Genomic DNA, 21,226 nt, shown 5'->3' on the forward strand with positions numbered 1-21,226 from the left:
GTCCACAAAGCCTGTATGGGATTAGCTCAGGACATCATTTCCCCCTAACAACTTGACCAAGAGGAAACTTGGTTTTTCTTTTTTGCCAAAGGACGTCCTCATCTTCCCTGGAGGAGAATCCCTGAAGTCTGATGAGGTGAGGGCTCTGGGGAGCGCAACCTTAGGAAAAGTTCTGGAGCTGGGGGAAGCAAGGCGGCAGCACTGAGCCGGCGTGAGGGAGCGGGTCCCTCGCCCCTTCTCTGCGCTCCACATTCTCCAGCTCTAGGGCCGGGTGAGGGGCTGGCCCGGGGCCTCTCAGGGAGTCCCGCCCAGGGTGGCTCTCCCGGGTCTCCCCTATTTGGCCGGCAGGCCCGGCTCTGGGCGGGGCTGAGGAGGGGGTGGGTGTGTGTTTGGGGGGAAGATGAGCCCAGCAAGCGGCTGCGAGGCGCGCGGCAGGCCGAGGGGTGGGGATCTGGGGTGGGCTGCACCCTCCCTCCCTGGCCCACTGCACACCCCGCGGAAAGCAGACTCTGTCCACCGAATCACTCCCCTTTCGGACGGAGGGAGGGGACAGAGGGGTAACGAGCCCCTCTCTATTTCAAAAAAGCAAAGGGAGATCGTGGCAACTCCGCAGCCGCTCCCCCCCACTCCTGGACCATGCCCCCCCGCCTCTTCCTGCTCGGCCACGGGCGAGGACTCGATGTTCTGAGCTGAGCTAAAACTTGCTGCTTCTCCCCAACAACCGAATCATGCCATGTGCCCAGAGGAGCTGGCTTGCAAACCTCTCCATTGTGGCTCAGCTTCTTAATGTGGGGACCCTTGGCTATGGGAGACCAGCTCAGCCGGGCCCGGTGCGCTTCCCCGACCGGAGGCAAGGTTAGTGGCTTCTCTTTATTTCCTTTGAAAGCCTTGGTGGTGAGACGCGTGAAAAGTTGGTTGCGCCCTCTTCCCTTCCCCCACTCGGCTGAACTCTGCAAAGCCTTTGGGCCCAGTTGCAAGAAGCTTAGACTGGGAAATGCAGGGATTCTCAAAATTCAGTGTCGAAGGTGATGACACCTTGAGTCTTACCGGAAGGTGAGGATCCTGATCTCTAGCCCTGATGAGGCTGCAGCCCACAGCCTAGAGGTAGCTGGTAAACCTCCTCCTTCTCTTGTTTTGTCTCCACTGTGAATGCTGCACTGTCTCAATCCCCTGCTTTGCAGATTCTGAACAGGAAAAATGACTTTTTTTCAACAAAAATTCCAACTGGCCACTAGCAGTCAGTGCAGTGTTTCTAGTTAGTTTTAACTGCTCAGGGCAGGGGAAATGTGGTTCTGCCCCCATGCTGAGTGAACTTGCCTCTGTTTTGGTTTCCTGGAAAGATTAAGGGCTGTGTTTTTTAAATAGCAGCCTTTGGGAGGGGTAGGAGGGAGGTGAGAGGAGTAATTTGTCCCTGGGGGGACTCACCTTTGCCTGTCCTGTTTTCCTGATCACAGTTGCCTGCTGCTCTTTGTGAATTTCCTGGACTCATGAAGCTCAAGAAAGCAATGGAGAGGAGATGGGCAACTTTTTATTAATTTATTTTAAGCCCCACACTGTGAGCAGGGTGCTCCTGTTGCCTCTGTTTTTTTTTTTTTTTTTTTAATTGAACTGGGAAGAGTAGGATCAGTTTCCTGTTTGGTGGGGAGAGCATGGGCCAGAGCCATAGTGATGGACGCCACGGCTCGATGGCCCCAGTGTGATGGGCCTGGTGGTGGCTGGAGCAGGTTCCTCAGGTAAAGACTGCTCAGGCACTCTGTGTGGGTCTGATGGAGGCTTAGAGTAGAAAATTTGGGCTAGAGGCATCACAAGACCAGAAACTGGAGGTGGGGGTAGAGAAGTTTAATATCTTCATTAAACCAACTCTAGAACCATTCACCACCTTTCAGGAGATGGGGTATGGAAGTTGTCAGTCATTACAAAAGGACAAAATATCCTAGAAGTGATTAATTTAACAATAGATAACAATTCCACACAGGAATGAAGCCCTCCCCCAAAAGGAACCCATCAGAAAAACAACTGCCCCAGGGAAGGGCAGCTCTCTTCCCAGCCTGCCTCTGCAGGCTTCCTCTCCTTTCTTTTTTCTCTAATGAACGTGTCCTTTTGGAGGTAACCTTTGTATGCTTGCATCTGTGAAAAAGTCTTCGTCTCCTTGCCAAACTCACCATGTGCCAATGAAAGAGGAACTCTGCTGACATTTTTCTCAGAAGTAAAGTGCTCCGAGCTTATTAGCCATGCATATATTTAGGTTTTAAATATTTCAGATTGTAAAAACCAAGGACCTCCGCTCATCCGAACCCTACATCTTGTCAATACCCCGTCAGGTCCATCCACTGACCAAGACAACAGCCTGGTGGCCGGTGCAGGGACCACTGTGACCAGTGCTGCCTGACAGATGTAGAAGCTGAAACCCAGAAACTGATGGGCCTGGCTGATAGTGGAGCATGGGAGGCCACTGTAAACTCTGGTCACCTGACTCCTTTAATCAAGCAGAAATTGCCCTGAGCAATATTCAGGAGGATACCCGAGGATTAAGTCCTGTGTCTGCTGTGTGTGCTCAAGACTTGGGAAGCTTCCATAACTTTTGACCCCCTTTAATCCTCAAGACTACTTGGGTGGCAGGCACCCCCAGCCTGTGCTTGTAGAGGATTTCCACTCAGGGTTTTCTGCCTACGTTGCAAAGTTTGAATGCTGCTGGAGAGCTTGCGGCTGTGAGAGCTGTCAGAAATAAACCCCTTTGCTTTACTTGGAAGCTGGCGCCCACAAACACTGGGGTTAGATGTCAGTCAGCCGCACTGCTTGTGTAAACGGTCCAGATACAATCTCCCTCCCCCAAGTTTAAAATAGCAGTGTTTGTTGTTCTTTGAAAAACAGCCCCTTTGTGAAAAGTCTCTCCTCTGGGGCAGCACAAAGCCGGCCAGCACTTCCCAGGGCATTTGGAGGCGATTCGGTTCAAAGACACACATTCTCCTGGGTTGATTTTCAGTTCTGCTTGCTCCACATCTTTGTGAGCAAATTCAGCTCCGTGTGGAGTAGACACCACTGGGCTTTGCTTTCTCCTCTCTGGAAAGTGAGATGGTTGCTTTCCCTGTCACTTGGAGTGTTATGGGCTGAGGGTCTGCCATGCTGAAAATAGATGCAAAGAGCTCCTAGCTTATTAGCCATGCATATATTTAGGTTTTAAATATATTGTAGCAGGGTGGTCCCCAGGAAAGGGGGAGGTTCCAGGCTGTCCCTCTCCCTGCCCTGTAACAATTTCAGATTTAAAAGCTTTTTCACCCAAATATTAGTCTTTTTTTTTGAACGTTTAGCCAGACTTTAATAGGCAAGAAGGAGAAAGGTTGCTTTGGCAATGTATTAAATGGCAACTATTGTATACAAACCTTTATTTGGTCAACTTTTATTAAATATTAAAATGCAATAGTTCTTAATAAACTCACCAGTGGATTTAGAATTAATTCACATTTTGTGCAAAGGAGAAATTTCTGAGCAGATTTCCACTGAGAACTAAGGAGGGAGGGAAGGAAGAAGAAAGAGACACAGTGGAGAGAGAGAGAGAGAGAGAGAGAGAGAGAGAGAGAGAGAATAGAGAATATAAGGGCAAACTAGTGAGCAGGAAATTTGAAGGCTTCCTGGGAATAGGATGACCTGGGCTTTGCTTCCAAGTGCCCTGCCAGCCGCTGCCTCGCAATAATCAATCTCCCTAGACTTCTATTTCCACTCTGACAACATTTTTGAATCGTTTCCAAATTCCAAATATTTAAATTTGCAAATTACTTCAGCTATCATCTCGCCCATCCTTTTTCCCTTTATAGCTGAGGAAGGAAAGGCCTAGGCAGCTCATCCCTCTGTTAGCCCAGCTATCTTGAGGCCGCTCCTACTGAACACTCAGTGGGTGAAAGCGATTGTACAGGGACCCACAGCTGGAAATATGTTCACAACCTAGGTAACCATTAAGGTTTCCGCAGTGGGAGAAATAGGGCTGAGGCCAAAGCCGTGGGGGTGAAAGAATTCACCAGAGATGGAGTGGAGAACAGGAAAAGGCGAATTTATTGAAATACCCTGCAAGAGAGCTGGGGGCTGGTAGGGAGGAGTCTGTGCTCCAAGAGGGCTTAAGCCTTTCTTTTATGACCTGTTATCTGCTCTGCTGTCTGTTCTTGGGTGTTGACCTTTGACAGAGAATGTGTCCTGGCCCTGTTATAGGACAGGGAGAGGGGCAGCCCAAGCCCCGCAAACCTGCCTATTCTAAATGGGTTCTGCCATCCGCCGCATCAACACAAAACATAGGAGACTTTAATGAAAAGGAACTTTAATAAAACTAGGAAACAATACAGGTAAGGCAAAGAGTCTAGTTTCTAAATGAAGCACCCAAAGTTACCCGTCCCCTAGTGGGTAAAAGTCCATCCAAATGGGATTGGCCCAGAGCAAGGCCCCAAAGCCTGCCACAAGTCTAAAGCATCTTCCAGTGGGGACCCACAGAAAAGGGTCACAAACAACCGGACAAGCCCGGAAGGAAAAGAGCAGAATCAACATCAAGATAAAAGCTGCCATAGTCACCTCCCCACGGGTCTCACCCACATCTGTGTCACCCAGTCCACGACTAAAAGACAAGCGCAGTTTCTTCACGTGTCTCTAGGCTCCATGCGCCTCCTCCAGGTCTCCTGGCTCCATCCTGCTTCCTACCTCAGTCTCTTCTTCAGCTTCTCCTCTTCCTGCTCAGCTCCACCCTCCCTTGGGTGGGGCAGGGAACCTCCCCCTTTCCTGGGGACCACCCTGTTACAGCCCTGCTTCTGCATTCATGGTCAAGGTGATCGACCTTGTGGCCTGGTTCCCATAGCAGCCTTGGTGATTTCCCCTTATCTATTCTAGGCTCCCAAACTTGCCTGCTGGGCAAGGAATGGGGGTTTAGTTTTTAACCTTAGAATGAACCCCAACTGTTTCTAGTTCTAAGGGTCAGTCTTAATTAGGATTTTGTATCTTCATTAAGATTTTAGACCTATGGCCTCCCTGGTCACTCAAGGGGTTAAGGCAGCCAGGGGGCTACCTACATGGTACAGCAGACCTCTCCTGACTTGCCTGCTGCTCCCCTCAGCAGTGTATTTCAGTCAGTCTACCTGTTCTGCTCCCCGCTTTGTCTCTGGTGAATCCTCTCACCCCCCACACCTCTGGCCTGTGCCCCAGCTCTTGTATGCATAAATAAATTTTTAAAAAAAAAAAGATTTTAGACCTACAAAGGAATATTGAGATAAATTCAATACTTTCTGGAACCAAAAGGGCAGATTTGATCAACTCTGCCCAGTGCTCTTTCCACATCATTCCTTTCTGATGGATGAATCTGCCCTGACTTTCAGAAGGAAGTACCAGAATAGCGGGAAATATTAATCTTCTCTTCTGCAGAGCACAGTATTCCTTAGGTTCTTTGTTTCTTGGTTTACCAGTTACCAGTCACTTTAGTGGTCTCATTTGGGGCTGGTTACCTGTAAGATCACCAGGGCAGGTGCTCCTCCAGATGTTCCAGATGTGCATTGGGTCACACAGGCTTGTTATGTTGGAACACAGCGAGTGTTACAGCACATTTCAAGATCAGTGTTAAAATTGTGCATTTATGCTACTTGCAAAAAATAAATCCTGCCAGGAGAAAATGATTTCAGGTGTTTTCATAATGTAAAAAGAGACTTCACAGTTTTGATATTTTATTTTGTGAATTATGAAATTATTTATGTTAATTAGGCAATTCTAGGTTGGTCACATGTAGGGTTGAAAATTCTGTTTTTCCTTTTTAAAACGTTTTTATTTTGAAATGCATTTTGACTTACAGAAAAGTTGAAAAAAGTACTCATCACTCAGCTCCCTTGAATGTTCATGATAACATAACCATAGTACAGTATATGAAATTAATATCAATGCTATGAATATTACTATTAATGTTATTAATTACTATCAGTTCACTACAGGCCTAGTTTGAATTTCACTGGTTCTCCCACAATGTGGCTCTCATATTGCATTTAGTTACTGATAAACAAATCCAATCTCCTGTGGCATATTTTACAATTGCAAGGGGTTCAGCACCATCCTCCACAACATTTCAATATGTTAATTTTCCATATTAAAACTATACTTGGGCCTCCCCGGTGGCACAGCGGTTGAGCGCTGGGTTGCGAAGCTGCCCGCGGCCTCTGCTGCGCTGGTTTGATCCCCGGCTGCTCCCCGGCCACCGGAGGAGGGTCCCACATGGCGCGCAGACCTCTCCTGCCGCCCGCTGCTCCCCTCAGCAGTGTACTTTGGTCCTTCTGCCTGCTCTGCTCCCAACTCTGGCTCTGGTGAATTCTCTCACCCTCCCGCGCTTCTGACTGTACCCAGTGCATGTATAAACAAAAACAAACAAACAAAACAAATAAATAAAACATGCCTCTATTAAAAAAAACAAACAAAACTATACTTGAGGTCCTCCCTGGTGGCGCATAGGGTTTAATTCTCAGCACTATGAAGTTATCTGCAGCCACTGCAGCACGAGTTCAATCCCCGGCCAGGGAGCTACCCACATGGCTCAGCTGACCTCTCCTGACTCACCTGCTGCTCCCCTTAGCAGTCTATCTCAGTAAATTTGCCTGGTCTGCTCCTCGCTCTGGTGGATTCTTCCACTCCCTGCACCTCTGGCCTGTATCCCAGTTCTTGTATGCATGAATAAATAAATCTTTAAAACAAACAAACAAACAAACAAAAACTATACTTGAAAGTTACAATAGCCCATGGAAGCCAATTATGAAAATAAGCTCTTGACCATTACAGGAATTCCCTGCTCCTTTTAGTAAGTGGGCTAACAAAGTGAAAGTTTTCTCAGACAGATTTAATCTAAACTTTATAAAACCTGGCAGGTAAGTATCTCTCCTTTCTAGACAGAGGGCAAAAGATCACTTGGTATGTGGTATTTCCAAAAATACTTGTACCAACAGGCTTCATGCAAAGTTTCTCATGAGGTATCATTAAAGTTTGTGGTCAAGGATTTCAAATCTAATTTTAAATACAACAAGTCAAACTCTTCAGGACTTAAATGTATTTCCATAAATCTTAGTGTAGATCATGAGTAATTACAGTGTGACTCAACCAACTTTGTTGACAGCCCACTATGGAATCTGGTTCTCGAAACTTCAGGGGCAATGAGGGTGTTATGGCAATTTTCCCAGAGAAATCAGGTGGCACTCAGAGAGGTAGAGAGAGAGATTTATTTGGCACACCGGCAGGCCCACTGGAATAGCTCCCAAATTCTGAGCCCTGAAGAGCAGAAATGGCAGGGTTTATACAATTTGTATGCGGAAACCTGTCACCCCATCCATCATGGACTTTCCTGATTGTTTAGGAAGGGGGTCAAGGTAACCACTGCTACTACTGTGGGCAGCACACCCAGTCACTTTCTGCTCCAGCCAGCAGCAGGATCCAAGCAGCAGATTCCAAGCAGTAGACTTAGCAACTTCCTGCTTCAAGGGCAGATGTTAGAGGGATTGTCTCTGGGGTCAACTTGCCCGAGTACAACTCATCTCTTTTTATTGCCTGATTCCCAGAGGGAGTGAAAGCTAACCTGAGGGACACTGTTACTAATGCCCAAGAGAACTGCCAGGATGAGACAAGACCAAGTTGGTACAGTCTTGATGCTTAGCCGGAGTAATAGTAAAAACCAGGAGCTGTTATTGTTTCCCCACTGCTATCTTATCCCCTCTGAGCTCTGTTTTCTGTTTGCCCCAAGTGATAGCCAGCTCATTTTTCAAACTGAGCTCCTACTGAGAGGAGACCAAGGTGTGTGCCCTATCTCTTGAAGGTTATATATACAGTCACCCCTTGAACAAAGGGGTTTGAACTGTACAATTCAGATTTTTTTCTATGGGGGCTCCACATTCCCTCATTTGACCAACTATAGATGTCTGTTGGTTGAATCTATGGATACAGAAGACTGACTAGAAGGGACTTGAGCGTCTGTGGATTTTGATGTGGGCAGGTTGGGTCCTGAAACCCATTCTCCTGGGAGACTGAGGGACTGTGGTTAAGTTTTGGGGGGGTCAAGTTATGTGGGTCTTGGCTTCCCTATCCCCCATGTTCAAGGGAAGTCAAACCTTGCATAATTCTTGACTCCCCCAAAACTTAACTACAGTGATCTCTGGGAGCCACGCTTCTATCTCTAATATCAACAATAGCTAATGTTTAGTGGACGTTACTTGTCAAGCACTGTTCACAATCTATTACAGAGAGCAATGTTTTGGCGCCTAACAGCCACCGTAGGAGGTGGCTACTGTTGTTATTGTTATAGGACAGGGAGAGGGGTAGCCCAAAACACCGCAAACCTGCCTATTGCCTATTCTAAATGGGTTCTGCCATCCGCCGCATTAACACAAAAACATAGGAGACTTTAATGGGAAGGAACTTTAATTAGGAAACAATACAGGAAAGGCAAAGAATCTAGTTTCTAAATCAAGCACCCAAAGTTACCCGTCCCCTCGCGGGTAAAACTCCATCCAAATGGGATCTGCCCAGAGCAAGGCCCCAAAGCCTGCCACAAGTCTGAAGCACCTTCCAGTGGGGATCCACAGAAAAGGGTCAGAAACAACCGGACAAGCCCGGAAGGAAAAGAGCAAAATCAACATCAAGATAAAAGCTGCCATGGTCACCTCCCCACGGGTCTCACCCACATCTGTGTCACCCAGTCCACGACCAAAAGACAAGCGCAGTTTCTTCACGTGTCTCTAGGCTCCATGCGCCTCCTCCAGGTCTCCTGGCTCCATCCTGCTTCCTTCCTTCCTCAGTCTCTTCTTCAGCTTCTCCTCTCCCTGCTCAGCTCCACCCTCCCTTGGGTGGGGCAGGGAACCTCCCCCTTTCCTGGGGACCACCCTGTTACATTATGTCTGTAGTATAGATGAGGCAGCTGCAGCTGGGTCACCAGCTTAAACCACACTCTAAGTAATCTCTCTCCATCCACACCTCTGTGCTGACATGGCTTAGCTGCGTTCTTTGCAATGACATCAAGAGGCAAATTGGTCTTATGTCCCAGCACTCTGCCCAATAAAGAGGCAATTATCTCCACTTATTGCTGAGCTAATTAAAGCTTCTTAAAAAAAGCCAAGCAGTGCTTTTCTTGTCAAGTCATCATCCCCAGGGGGCAATGCTCATTCTCCTACTCTGTTATACTCTCCCAAGAACAACAGCTCATGGAAGTAAGAAGGTGATTTTGAAATCACTAAGAAGGTGATTTTGAAATAAGAAGCTCTTGATTTTAATCCAAATAATGGCACATATGAATTAGCTCTGTAATCCAAGTAATGATGCATATTGAGCAGCACTGTGATCTCTTATCAGTTTTTTAATCCACAAAATGGTTTAATAACAAATTTTTATCATCATATCATTACTCAAACAGCTTATACTGATTCTCTCAAAAACCCATCAGATCAAAAGCAGTGGATTCAGGGCCTCCCCGGTGGCGCAGCGGTTGAGCACTGGGTTGTGAAGCTGCCCGCAGCCTATGCAGCGCCGGTTCGATCCCCGGCTGCTCCCCGGCCACCGGAGGAGGGTCCCGCATGGCGCGCAGACCTCTCCTGCCGCCCGCTGCTCCCCTCAGCAGTGTACTTCGGTCCTTCTGCCTGCTCTGCTCCCCGCTCTGGCTCTGGTGAATTCTCTTACCCTCCCGCACTTCTGACTGTACCCAGTGCTTGTAAATAAATAAATAAATAAACAAACAAATAAATAAATAAATCTTAAAAAAAAAAAAAAAAGCAGTGGATTCAGAAGCTGTAAATTTGTTTGCCTTTATATTTTTTGGGCAAAATGTGCTGGGCTTAGGTAAGCTTTAGTTTTTTATACTTTGACAAACTGTGTTTAACTCTTTGAGCTTTATCTTCACAGGCAGGCTAATCAGGGGTAGGAGAAAAGGAATCAACATCTGGAGAAAAGGAATCAACATCTGGACATTGACCTTATAAGGGGCACCATTACAAGATGACAGTTATACCCAGTGGAGCAAGACTTTTCCTGCCCCTGACTTCCCCATACTGTTCCAACTCTGCAGGACGCAGAGATATCACTGCAAGTAAAAGGACAGGGGACATAGGAGAAATACTGCAAAGCTGAACTATATGCACCCCACTATGCTGGCCAGTCCTCTCCTAAGGTTCTGACCTTGAAACAGAATATCTGATCGTAATAGGTCCAGATATTCCTTGGAAAGCAGGTGGTACAGAGGACTGGTCAAGTTGACCCCTAGTCATGGCTCTAGTATTATTAATTTGCGTAAAACCCTTTTTTTGTGTTTTATTTATGCATTTTTAAATCCCCATTCCCACTCCCATTCCTCATAGAAAACTGTTCCATTTTAATGGGTTCCATTTGTATCTTTTTGTTGTTTGCTTATATTCTGGCAAACTTTGTATTGTTTCAGTGTGTGTGTATTTGCCATTAATGTAAATGACTCTGTATGAACTTGTTTTTATTTTCATGGAGCATTGTTTCTCAAGATTTATTCACATTGCTGGTGGTCTGTTGCTCCTAACTGCTGCAGAGGAAGCAATGGGTCTGGGCTTTTTACTCCTAAAGATGGAGACTGTTAGTTTCCTAAGAGTGAAAGCTGTTCTCTGTCATGTTTCTGAGGCAGAGAGGAAGAATTCTACAGAGTGTGTTTGAAGGCAGTTGCCTGGGGAAAGGGGAGGTCTTTTTTAATTGTATCTGATAAAGTGCAAATCTTTTAATTATCTAGCTACAAATGTTTTCACAGTTACATCCATGCGTATGAATCAGGCATAGACGATATGCAAATATGCAACATTCTGTGCTCCAAAGAGTTTGAGGAGAAATAGTGTAATGAACAGAAAAGCATTGTAAAATAAGGCTGTCTGATATCTACTGGAGGTTCAGAGGAGAAAGAGAGAACTTCAAAACTTCAACCAGGGACATTGGGAGAAAGAAGAGAGAGCATCAGAGTTGGGGCTTTAAAAATATTGTTGGGCCTCCCCGGTGGTGCAGCGGTTGAGCGCTGGGTTGCAAAGCTGCCCGCGGCCTCTGCAGCACCGGTTCGATCCCCGGCTGCTCCTTGGCCACCGGAGGAGGGTCCCACATGGCGCGCAGACCTCTCCTGCCTCCCGCTGCTCCCCTCAGCAGTGTACTTCGGTCCTTCTGCCTGCTCTGCTCCCCGCTCTGGCTCTGGTGAATTCTCTCACCCTCCCACACTTCTGACTATACCCAGAATAAAATAAAATAAAATAAATAAATAATAAATAAATAGATCTTTAAAAAAAAATATTGTTTAAAAATTAACAATGTGTGCTCCCCTCTCTGGCTCAGGTGAATCCTCTCACCCTCCCGCACTTCTGACTGTACCCAGCGCTTGTATAAATAGATAAATAAATCTTTAAAAAATAATAAAAATGAAATGAACACTGATGTAAAAAATAAAAAAATTCAGAAATTTGCATTAAAAAATAAACCAAACCAGGACTAAACAGGATATTGCTAGCGATTGCAAAGGACATACTAAGTAGCTGGGGAAGGACATCAGCAAAGCAATGCAAGTTAGTGCAAGGACTGCAGCTGGGAGGTGGCAAGTAGAATTTTCCCCTTCAATCCCTCCCTCTCCCTCCCACCGTCCTCTCCTTCTCTACCTCCCATCCTTGCCTTTTCTGATTAGTTTATCTTGCTAAGTGGTACATGGTTTGTTTTAACTAACCTGTAATCCAGAGTGATGATTAGTTCCAGCTAGTTAGATCCCTTGTTATTCTCAAATGTCAAAATGAGGAGGCAGTGGCGGGGATGTAAATTTGAGGAAGTTAAAAGGTGGATGTATTTTTTTCAGGTGGAAGGAGTGACTGCTTCTGCCTTGCATTTGTAAGATGGCAGTTTTCATATTTTAAGACTAAGTCTCAGATCCTACTGTGTTCCCCTACCACTTTATTTGTATATTTTGTGTTTATTTTGCATAATTTGTGAAACTATAAAAAAGGAACCCCCAAGTCCTTTGTGCACTCTGGCTACCTTATGGAACACTTAGGCTGTAGCTGGTGCAGCCTGGCAAGTGGATATGCTGGGCTCACTGTGATGTTGTGTTTTTCCACTACCCTGCCTCAATGGGAAGTTCTGGACACAATTAAAGTCCTGTAATAAACAGTGAAGCTCTGTGATATGTACTAAGTGGCTCTGGACTTGAAATGTTCCTGTTCATCATGGTGACCTTGCCCGGTCCCTCAAAGTATTTGTCATGAAGTAATTCTATCTTAATTGGTCTCTGGTGAAACATCTGGCATCCCTGTTCTGCCTGTCTGCTCAGGCTGCCACATGCTGTCCAGGAGGGCCCTGTCTCAGCTGTGAGTTGTGCTGGGTGTTTTCTGTGGGCAGCGTCCAGTAATTGTGTGGTGGACGGGACCTCTGCCGGCAAGTCAGCCTCGGAATTTTGCAATCGATCAATTAAAATCTAAGTTTCACAGACAAAACAAACCAATGCAAACCCCAGAAACCTGACTTACAATTGAGTCTGGGGGTTAGGGGGCATGAACAATGGAGGGAGCCCAATGAACTATAATAGAGAATCGTGGGTCCTCTGATGGTGGGCCTATGTGCTAACATATCTCTAAAGAGGTGTGAACCACTAATCAAATCATATACATGTAAAACATTGTTACCACAATAAAAATAATACAATTTAAAAAAATCTAAGTTCTAAACAGAAGTGCATTTGCCTTGCTTATAGACCTGCCCAGCAGGGATCTCTCTTGGTGTTACTCTAGGTCTCCTTTTCTTCTAGAGCATTTCATCAATGCCCTGCCAGAATACCACGTGGTGGGTCCTGTTCGAGTAGACGCGAGTGGGCATTTTCTATCATACGGTTTGCAACATCTCATCACCAACAGCAGGCGGAAGAGAGATGTGGATGGCCCAGAAGACCGGGTGTACTACCGAATTTCACATGAGGAGGAGGATCTGTTTTTTAACTTGACGATCAATCAGGGATTTCTTTCCAAAAACTACATTGTGGAGAGAAGATACGGGAACCTCTCCCATGTGAAGATAGTGACTTCCTCGGCACCCCCCTGCCATCTCCAGGGTACAGTTCTGCAGCAAGGTACGAGGATTGGGACTGCAGCCCTCAGTGCCTGCCATGGACTGGTGAGTGCCCACAACCACCACCTCCTTCCTCTGCCCCCAAACTCATGGTGTCTTGGCCAGCATGCCAATGACCAATGGCCCACCAGTGCTCCCGCACAAGCGAACTGAACCGGTGATGTGCATGGTTCTGGACTCCAAACGTGTTGGGTAGAAAGTATATAATAAATAAAACATGATCAATTAGTCGGGAGGTACAGAGAGTAAGGACACTGGGGGTTCAGAGGAGGCAGGGAGAATTTCAACCAGGGACACCAGGGGAAGAAGAGGGAGGACTGGAGTTGGGTTTCAGTCTCTGAGGCAGCTCTGAGGGGTATTGCTGACTGACCGACTGCCCAGCCCCTTTTGAATTGGATTTGGATGGAGTGAGAGGCTTCCTGTGACAATGGCGCTGCCATCAGCCTTTACGTTCTCATAGTTGAGTGTGTGTTCTTGGTGAGCAGGCTTCCTGTAGGATGGGGGCTGTGCCTTTGTGCCTCTGTTTTCTCATCTGTAAAATGGAGATCAGGATAGTGCCCATCAGATAGAGGAGAGGTTGGCAAACTATAGCACACAGGCCAGATCTGGACCATCCCTTGTTTTATAAATTTTATTGAAACACAGACACGTCATTGTGCTTAATATTGTCCATGACTGTTTTTGAATTACAACAGCAGAGAAGTTGCCAAAATTATTTATTATCTGGCCTTCACAGAAAAAGTTTACTGATGCTATTGTTAGCGGGCAGGCAGAGGGGTGCCCCAAGACCCCCAAAATTGCACACTCTAATTGTGTTCTGTCATCTGCCACATAAAGACAGTTACTCTTGGTGCCTAAGACCTTCAACAGAAAAAAACTTTACTATAATTAGTGTGCATAGAATGAGGAGCAAGAAGAAAAGGTAATAGTTTCCCAATGAAACTGTCACCCATCCCCTAGTGGGTAAATGACCAGCCATACAGGGTTGGCCCAAAGTGGGCCACTGAGGCCTGTAAGCTTGTCATAAATCTGAGGCACCTTTTGGAGGGGAACCACAGGAAAGTGTCAGAAGGGGCCAGACAAGTCTGGAAGAAAAGTAGTAAAATCAAACCACAAGCCAAGATAAAGGCTGCCATTTTCCGCCTCCCCACTGGTCTCTCAACTATGTCTCTTTCAAGTATCTCCTTCCATATCCCCCAAGTCCCAGGTGCAACTCCAAGGCTGAGAAGCAAGTGCAGCTTCTTCACATGTCTCTGCTCCACAGGCCTCTTCCAGTCTCCTCTCTAAATCTCTCCCAAGTCCTCTTGAGCATCCCCTCGCCCTTTGCTAGGTGGGCAGGGAACATGGAACCTCCTCTTTTTAGATTATACCCACACTACATCTCAAAATGTGGCCAGCCTTATTTTTTTAATTTAAAACTATTTTAAAAAACTTTGATCCTTTTGTTCCCCCAAAGAGTATCAGCCCCATGGTAACTGCATGGCAGACAATGCTTTGGGATTTAGGGGTAGGAGGTTTTTGACTTGAGTAGGAGGCTGGCAGCAGCCTAAGGGTGTGTTTCGGGCGTGGCCTTAGGGGAAGAGATTCCAGAGTCCTGAAGGGCGCTCTTTGCTGGCCAGGAGGACTGCTCTTTACCCTGAGGCAGGGCTGGTTTGCTGAGCAGAACCAGCCTTAGGGTGGCATTTGCATTTCTACCACAGGTACTCATTGCAAATCCTGCCAGTGATACTGCTAGTATGGTACAAATCCTGTTCTTTATAATTTAGGATTCTGTTTATCCCGTTTGTGTAGCTTGACTTTGCTAGGAAACCAGGAGAAAATTAATGTAAAATGTGCCAGTTTAAATGTACCAAGAATGTTGAATTTTATGAAGGATCTCTGGGGATGAGTCGTTTTGTGCAATCACTGGAAAGACTTCCTTTGCTTTTTCTGTAAGTCTGGATTTTCATGTATTGGCATTTATCATTCCGCCCCTAATTGGTCACACTATGTGAAATCAAGAATGATGCCCTATTCTCTTTCTTCTTCTTGGGCCTTACCCATCGTGCCGTTGAACTGGGGAACAGCTCTGGCTCCATGGGCCTCATTCTTTGGGCTTGCTCTGAGTTTGCATCACATTTTCCCTTTGAAATCCTGGCTTTCATTTCTCTGGGATAGCCCTGGAAGTATCAGTGACTCCTGATCCTGCATGACTAGGGAAACAGAAGAAAGAGCCCCTGTTCTAGAAGGACAAGCAAACAGGGATGAGGGGAGCCATGAGACAAACATACAGAGGCCACAGTGCTCCAGGGTAAATGGCTGTGGGCTCACATTTATTTATTTGACCTTGAAATCATTATCATGCTCATAAAAAAGTTTAAACATGGGCCTTCCTGTGGGCTAGAGTGTGGCCTGTGGCCCCATAGAATCAGTATCCCCTGAGAACTCATTAAAAAAGGCAAGTTCATGGACCGCACCTCCAGACCAAGAGCATCAGAGTCTCGGGGGTGGGCAAAAACCTACCTGCGTGTGTTTTAACAGCCTTATTGAGATATAATTGACATACCTACCCTGACCCATGTCAAGTGTACAATTCAGTGACTTTAATATATTCACAGAGGTGTATGACTGTCACAATAAATTTTAGAGTATTCTCATTAGTCCCCCAAGAAATGTCTTAGCACCTAATCCTTGGGAACCACAAATCTCCCTCCAGTCTCTATTTGCTGCTTATTCACACTTTTTGTTTTAACACTGCAGCACATTCTGATGTCACTGAAGCCTGAGAAGCTAGGATTTAGAGCAGTCACTCTTATCCCTGGCTGAACATGAGGATCAGCTGGGGAGTTTTTAAAAGTATCCATGGCCTAGATGTTCTGATGTAACTGATTTGAAGATGGAGTCCAAGCATCAGTATTTGTTAAAGCTTCTCAGGAGATTCTAATGTGTAATAAGTGCTATGAAGCACCGAATTAGCATGAGGGGGTGTTGGCTGTATTAGTCAATGTTACTCCAAAGTGGCAGTTCTCCCGGGTGATTCTGTCATGCAGCCAGAGTTGAGAACAGCACCAAGGTTGGGAAGACACCAGAAGCCCAATGAGAAGTGTTCTCTCAGTTGTCCCCTGCTTTCATTTATGGCTTCTAAGGAAAATTACATACTGGTTAGCATTATTCTGAGCTTGGGAATAGAATACTGGGAAATTGCAATCTCAAATGACCCTAGGGAGCAGTGACTAACTCCATATGGGCATTTTCAGATGCAGATTTCAGATCCATACTAAGTACAAGAATATGAAGAAGCAAATATTAAGCAATGGATTTATGCCATAGCCAATATTATAGAAAATTGTTAGATCCGCGTCGATTTCTCCCAAAGAAACAATTCATTGGAATTATTTTGGAGCCTTTCACATATATAATTACCCAGTGAATGGATGGTAATACAAATGGCACCAAAGCCATTTGGTGAATTTCTTTCCTTTCTGCGAGTCCGCAAGTTGTCTGGCTTCAAGTTCATTTGCTCACGTGCATCATAGCCAGTGCCCACTTAGAGTGATCCTCAGTAGTCAAAAGGCTGTGCTTGGATTTGTAGTTGATCTTTCTCATCACTTGTCTGGAGACTGACCTTTAGTACGTTTATTTTCCTTTTCACCCAGGGATGACCCCACACTCAGATTCACAGGATGGCAGATTTAGGATGAGCTGGCGCTAAGCCTCCACCACTCCCAGGACACAGTCCCATCTGGGAAGACTTACTTGGGAAGGAATTGCCATGAGAAGCAGGACATCTGCCTTTCATTCCCACGGCTACGGGCTGGCGTATGCTTGGCCTCAGAGGTGGTTGTCCTAATGTTGGAGGCTGTGTTCCCACAGTTGTCTATAATTTGAAGTTCATTTTGTCTTCCTTGGAGCAGACTCGGAGAGTTGAAAACTGAAGACACAAGAGAGTTGAAAACTGAAGACACAAGGTTGTCGCTCTGAGACAACCTCTTCCTTCCATGTTCTGACCCATTTTCCTGGAGGCTGCTTCTAACTCTCAGCCCCAGCACCCAGCCCAGCAGCTCGCTGTGTTATCCCCACCATTTTCACTGTCTTTCTCCCCTCGGTGCTTTCAGGACTTTAATGTTACAGAATTTGTTGCATTTGCACAGTGTAGTCGATTTGGTACAGTGTCAGTTCTTCAATGGAGGAAGTGTATTTTCAATCAATTTGACTCTGAGTTCATCTCAGCAGGAGCTGTATCCTGATGGGGTGGTTTGGGGGTTGTTAATGCCAGAAGCCCTGCAGGATTTGTCCCTGGGTAGTTTATTAGTATTTCATTTAGATTTCTTTTAAAAAATTTATCTTATTATGCATACAAGAGCTGGGGTGTAGGCCAGAAGTGCAGGGGTGGGAGTGAGAGGATTCGCCAGAGACAGAGCGGGGAACAGAACAGGCAGACTGACTGAAATACACTGCTGAGGGGAGCAGCGGGCAAGACAGGAGAGGTCTGCTGTGCCAGGTGGGTCAGCTCCCTGGCCGGGTATCGAACTTGTGCTACAGTGGCTACAGATAGCTTCATAGTGCTGAGACTTAACCCCTGGTGCCACCAGGGAAGCCCCTATTTCATTAAGATTTCTGCACTGGGAGCACAGTGCAAAATAGACTCCACAGGTATGCATGACACTGGGTTGGGATTCTGATTCTTCACTTTCACCAAGAGCCTGGTCTAGACACCTACTTCCCGGACTATATAGCTAGGTCAGTAAAGAAATATTTGTAATTCCTCTTTATTGTCAGGGACAGTATTTCTCGACTCAGACTTTATTAAAGTGAGCACAGTTCTTGCCTCTATCCTAATCCCTAGTCCCCAAATTCCAGTCCCTGCTGGGAAAGTCATTCCTAACTCAACACGAAAAGCTGATTATGACATGAGGGTCTTTCAGCTTCAACTTGCTCTCAGTTCTCTTTCCCTTTTCTCAATGGCACATTGAGATTTCCTTGTTTTGAGCTCACGTATGAATTAACATTTTGAGGGTTATTATTTTTAGTGTCTGAAACCTTTTTATTTTAAGACAGTTGTAGATTCATGTGGAATTGTGAGACCTAATTCAGAGCTGCCCCAGGTACACTTTCTACAGTTTTCCCCCATTGGTAACATCTTACCAATTTATTATATCACATCATTGGCAGGATTTTGACATTGATGGGCAAGATGCCCATCAATTCCATCACAAGAGTCATGCTGTCTTTTTATCACCACACCCTTCTTCTTCTCCCACCCCTTATCTTTACATTTTGCACTGCAGTTCATAGCCTGTTTTGAATTAATTGAAAAATAAAACAATAATCCATCATCCATTAGGTCCACTTCATTCTTGTTCCCACCCTCATCCAACAGAATCTTGTTCTCTTGTCAATGTCTATTGGTTTGTTTTGTTTTGTCTGTTTATCTCCTTTTTCCTTATATTGCACAAATGGGTAAATAATTTTATCTTTCCTCTGCCTAATTTTGCTTTGCATAATTCCCTACTGTTCCTTCTGTTTTCTGGAAAATGGCAAAATTTCATCTTTTTTTTTAATAGCTGACGAGTATTCCATTGTGTATATATATTACATCTTCTTTAGCTAATCATCTATCAGTGAGCACTTAGATTGTTTTCATATCTTAGTTATTATAGATAATACTGCAGTAAACATTGTGATACTTATAACTAATGTTACATTTTTCACATTCTTTGGATAGATACCAGAAGTGGAATTAATGGTCATATTTTTCAGTTTTTGTGGAACTTTCATACCATTTTCCAAAATAGTTGCACCAATTTAGTCTTTTGATGAATTCAGTCTGCTAGTGTTTTGTTAAGAATTTTTACATGTATGTTCATTTAGAGATATTGACCTATAATTTTCTTTCTTTTTTTTTTTGTGATATCCTTGTCTGGTTTTGGTATGCAATTTTGACTTCATTAAATGTATTTGGTAGTGCTCACCTTCAGTTTTGGGAAGAGTGTGAGAATAGGTGTAAATTCTTTGAAGGAATTCACTAGTAAAACCACTCATTCCTGGACTTTTGTTTTTTGAAAACTTTTTGATGGTTATTTTAATTTCCATACTTGTGATCTGTTAATTTCCATATTTGTGATCAATCTATTTGAGTCTTGCTGGTTCTGTCTTATTAGGCTGTATTCTTACACAAATTTATCCTTTTCTTCTATATTATCAGATTTATTGGCAGATAGTTGTTCATAGTAGTTTCTTATTATCTCTTTCTATGTTTTATTTCTGTTTTCTGTTGTGATTTCTCCTCTTTCATTCCTGATCCTATTTATAAGAGTTTTTGCTATTCTTTTCTTTGTGAGTCTAGCTAAATGTTTGTTGGTTTTGGTTGTGTTTTCGAAGAACCAACTCTTAGTCTCACGGATCTTTTGTATTGTGATTTTGGTTTCTGTTTCATTTATTAGCAATATAGGCACTGAATTAAGCCAGTATGCTACCTTTGTGAACCCCACACCAGTGGCGCTAAAGCCATCTGCAGGTGTGAGCTATAATCACTATCATATATCTCTAACTCTGTATATGGATTGAATAACTGCTAAATTTATAGATCTGGCTCTGCTGTTTTCTTGGAACTTCACTATCTGCTAACCACATGGATGTCTGATTGGAATATTACATTTAACACGTTCAAAACAACATTCTTGAGTCCTTCTCCTGCAGTCTTCCCATTGCTGTACATGTCAGCTTTATTCTCTCAGTTGCCAGACCAGAAACCATGGAATCATCCTGCCACTTACTCCTCTCAGTTCCACCAGTGACTCTCTCACACTCAATGCCTATTCTTATCAGTGAACCTGTTAACATTTCCTTCAAAATATGTTCAGAATTTCCCACTCTTGTCACTTCCACAGCTAACACCCTAGTCCAATCATTCTCAGCAGGGACAGTTTTGCCCTTTAGGGGATATTTGGCAAAGCCTGGAGACATTTTTGGTTGTTACATCTGGGGCATAAGGACTGCTTCTGGTGTCCAGGCAGTGGAGGCCAAGGATGCCGCAAAACTTCCTACAGGGCATGGAACAGGCCCCACCACAGAGTTATATGGTCCAACGTGTCAGTATTTGGGGTTGAGATACCCTGCCCTGGTCTTGGTCACCCTCTTCTCTCCACTGAATCACTGCATTGTCCTCCCAAGTGGTTCCTCCATTTTTGCTCTTAATTCTCTGTGAGTCTTTTCTGGTGTAGTTGCCAGACTATACTTTAAAACATATTTGTAGATCAGTTGAGCTCCTCTGCTTAACTTCATGTACTGGTTTCCCTAATCTTTGTTATATTCTAATTTCAAGGAATGATTGAATTAGGTAGTCTCTTCATTTTGCTGCGTGAATGCTACAAGTGAGATCAGCAACATTTAAATATCTGTGCCATTCCGTGGCTTCTCTGTTGAGAGAGCTGTGCTGTGCTCGCTCCTTCAAATGAACATTCATCCTTCAAGTGCAGCTCAGCTCTTGGCTCAAATGGAAGGTCCTGCCGGCTTCTTCCCCAACAATCAAAGAATGTAACCACTTCTGCCCTCTTGTTCCTGATCTCCAACTGCAGTCCGGAGTAATGTCGCTGAGGAATGAGACCCCTGGCAGCGTTGTGTGGGAAAAGTTTCCCAGGGTGGCTTCTTGCCTGGCCCCTTGATCTGGAACTCCCAGCTCCTTTGCAGACAAGGCTCATTTGCCTTTTGGGAAGCCTGCAAGTCAGGGTTTGTTGTTTCTCACCCAGGGAGGGCAGAAATGCTCTGTGTATCCCCTAACCCTGCTCTCCTGATGATGTATTCTCTTTGATCCTTGACCTCTGGGGGGCACCTGGCAATACCCTTCTTATTCAGACCTGAGACTTGGGAATGGGGCCTCTGACTGGAGGGGTTCCTCTCCTCACAAGGCGTGGTGTGGCCGGCTTGTAAACACAAGTGGTCTTTGTTTCTGTCTTTTTGTCTTGCTGCTTACTTCTAGTGAGTTCATCAGGTTTGTTTTGAGAGCTCGCAGTGTGATGGTGTGGCAGTGGGAGTGGAAGACTGAAGCATTGGACTTCAAGAAAAAACCGTGGTTTTCTTCCTTTTCTGAGTCTGAAGTTAGGGACTTGCCTGTAGGTCTAGGGATGGTGCTGACCCCCCACCATTTTGGAGAGTGGGCGGT

General features: G+C 45.1%; 1 protein-coding gene across 2 annotated transcripts in view; it reads left to right on the forward strand.

Moving 5' to 3' along the window:
• The first annotated feature begins 457 nt into the window (after positions 1-457).
• Positions 458-21,226, forward strand: part of ADAMTS12 (ADAM metallopeptidase with thrombospondin type 1 motif 12) — a 181,202-nt gene continuing 160,433 nt past the window's right edge. For both annotated transcript variants that reach the window (XM_037530308.2, XM_037530310.2), the window contains exons 1-2: positions 458-855; positions 12,770-13,131. In XM_037530308.2, the coding sequence (XP_037386205.1) occupies positions 729-855; positions 12,770-13,131 (489 nt within the window). In that variant the 5' untranslated portion in view covers positions 458-728. The remainder of the gene's footprint in view (positions 856-12,769; positions 13,132-21,226) is intronic.

The sequence above is a fragment of the Talpa occidentalis genome, unplaced genomic scaffold (assembly GCF_014898055.3).
Source record: "Talpa occidentalis isolate TD23 unplaced genomic scaffold, MPIMG_talOcc4v2.1 talOcc4.6, whole genome shotgun sequence".
Lineage (NCBI taxonomy): Eukaryota > Metazoa > Chordata > Mammalia > Eulipotyphla > Talpidae > Talpa > Talpa occidentalis.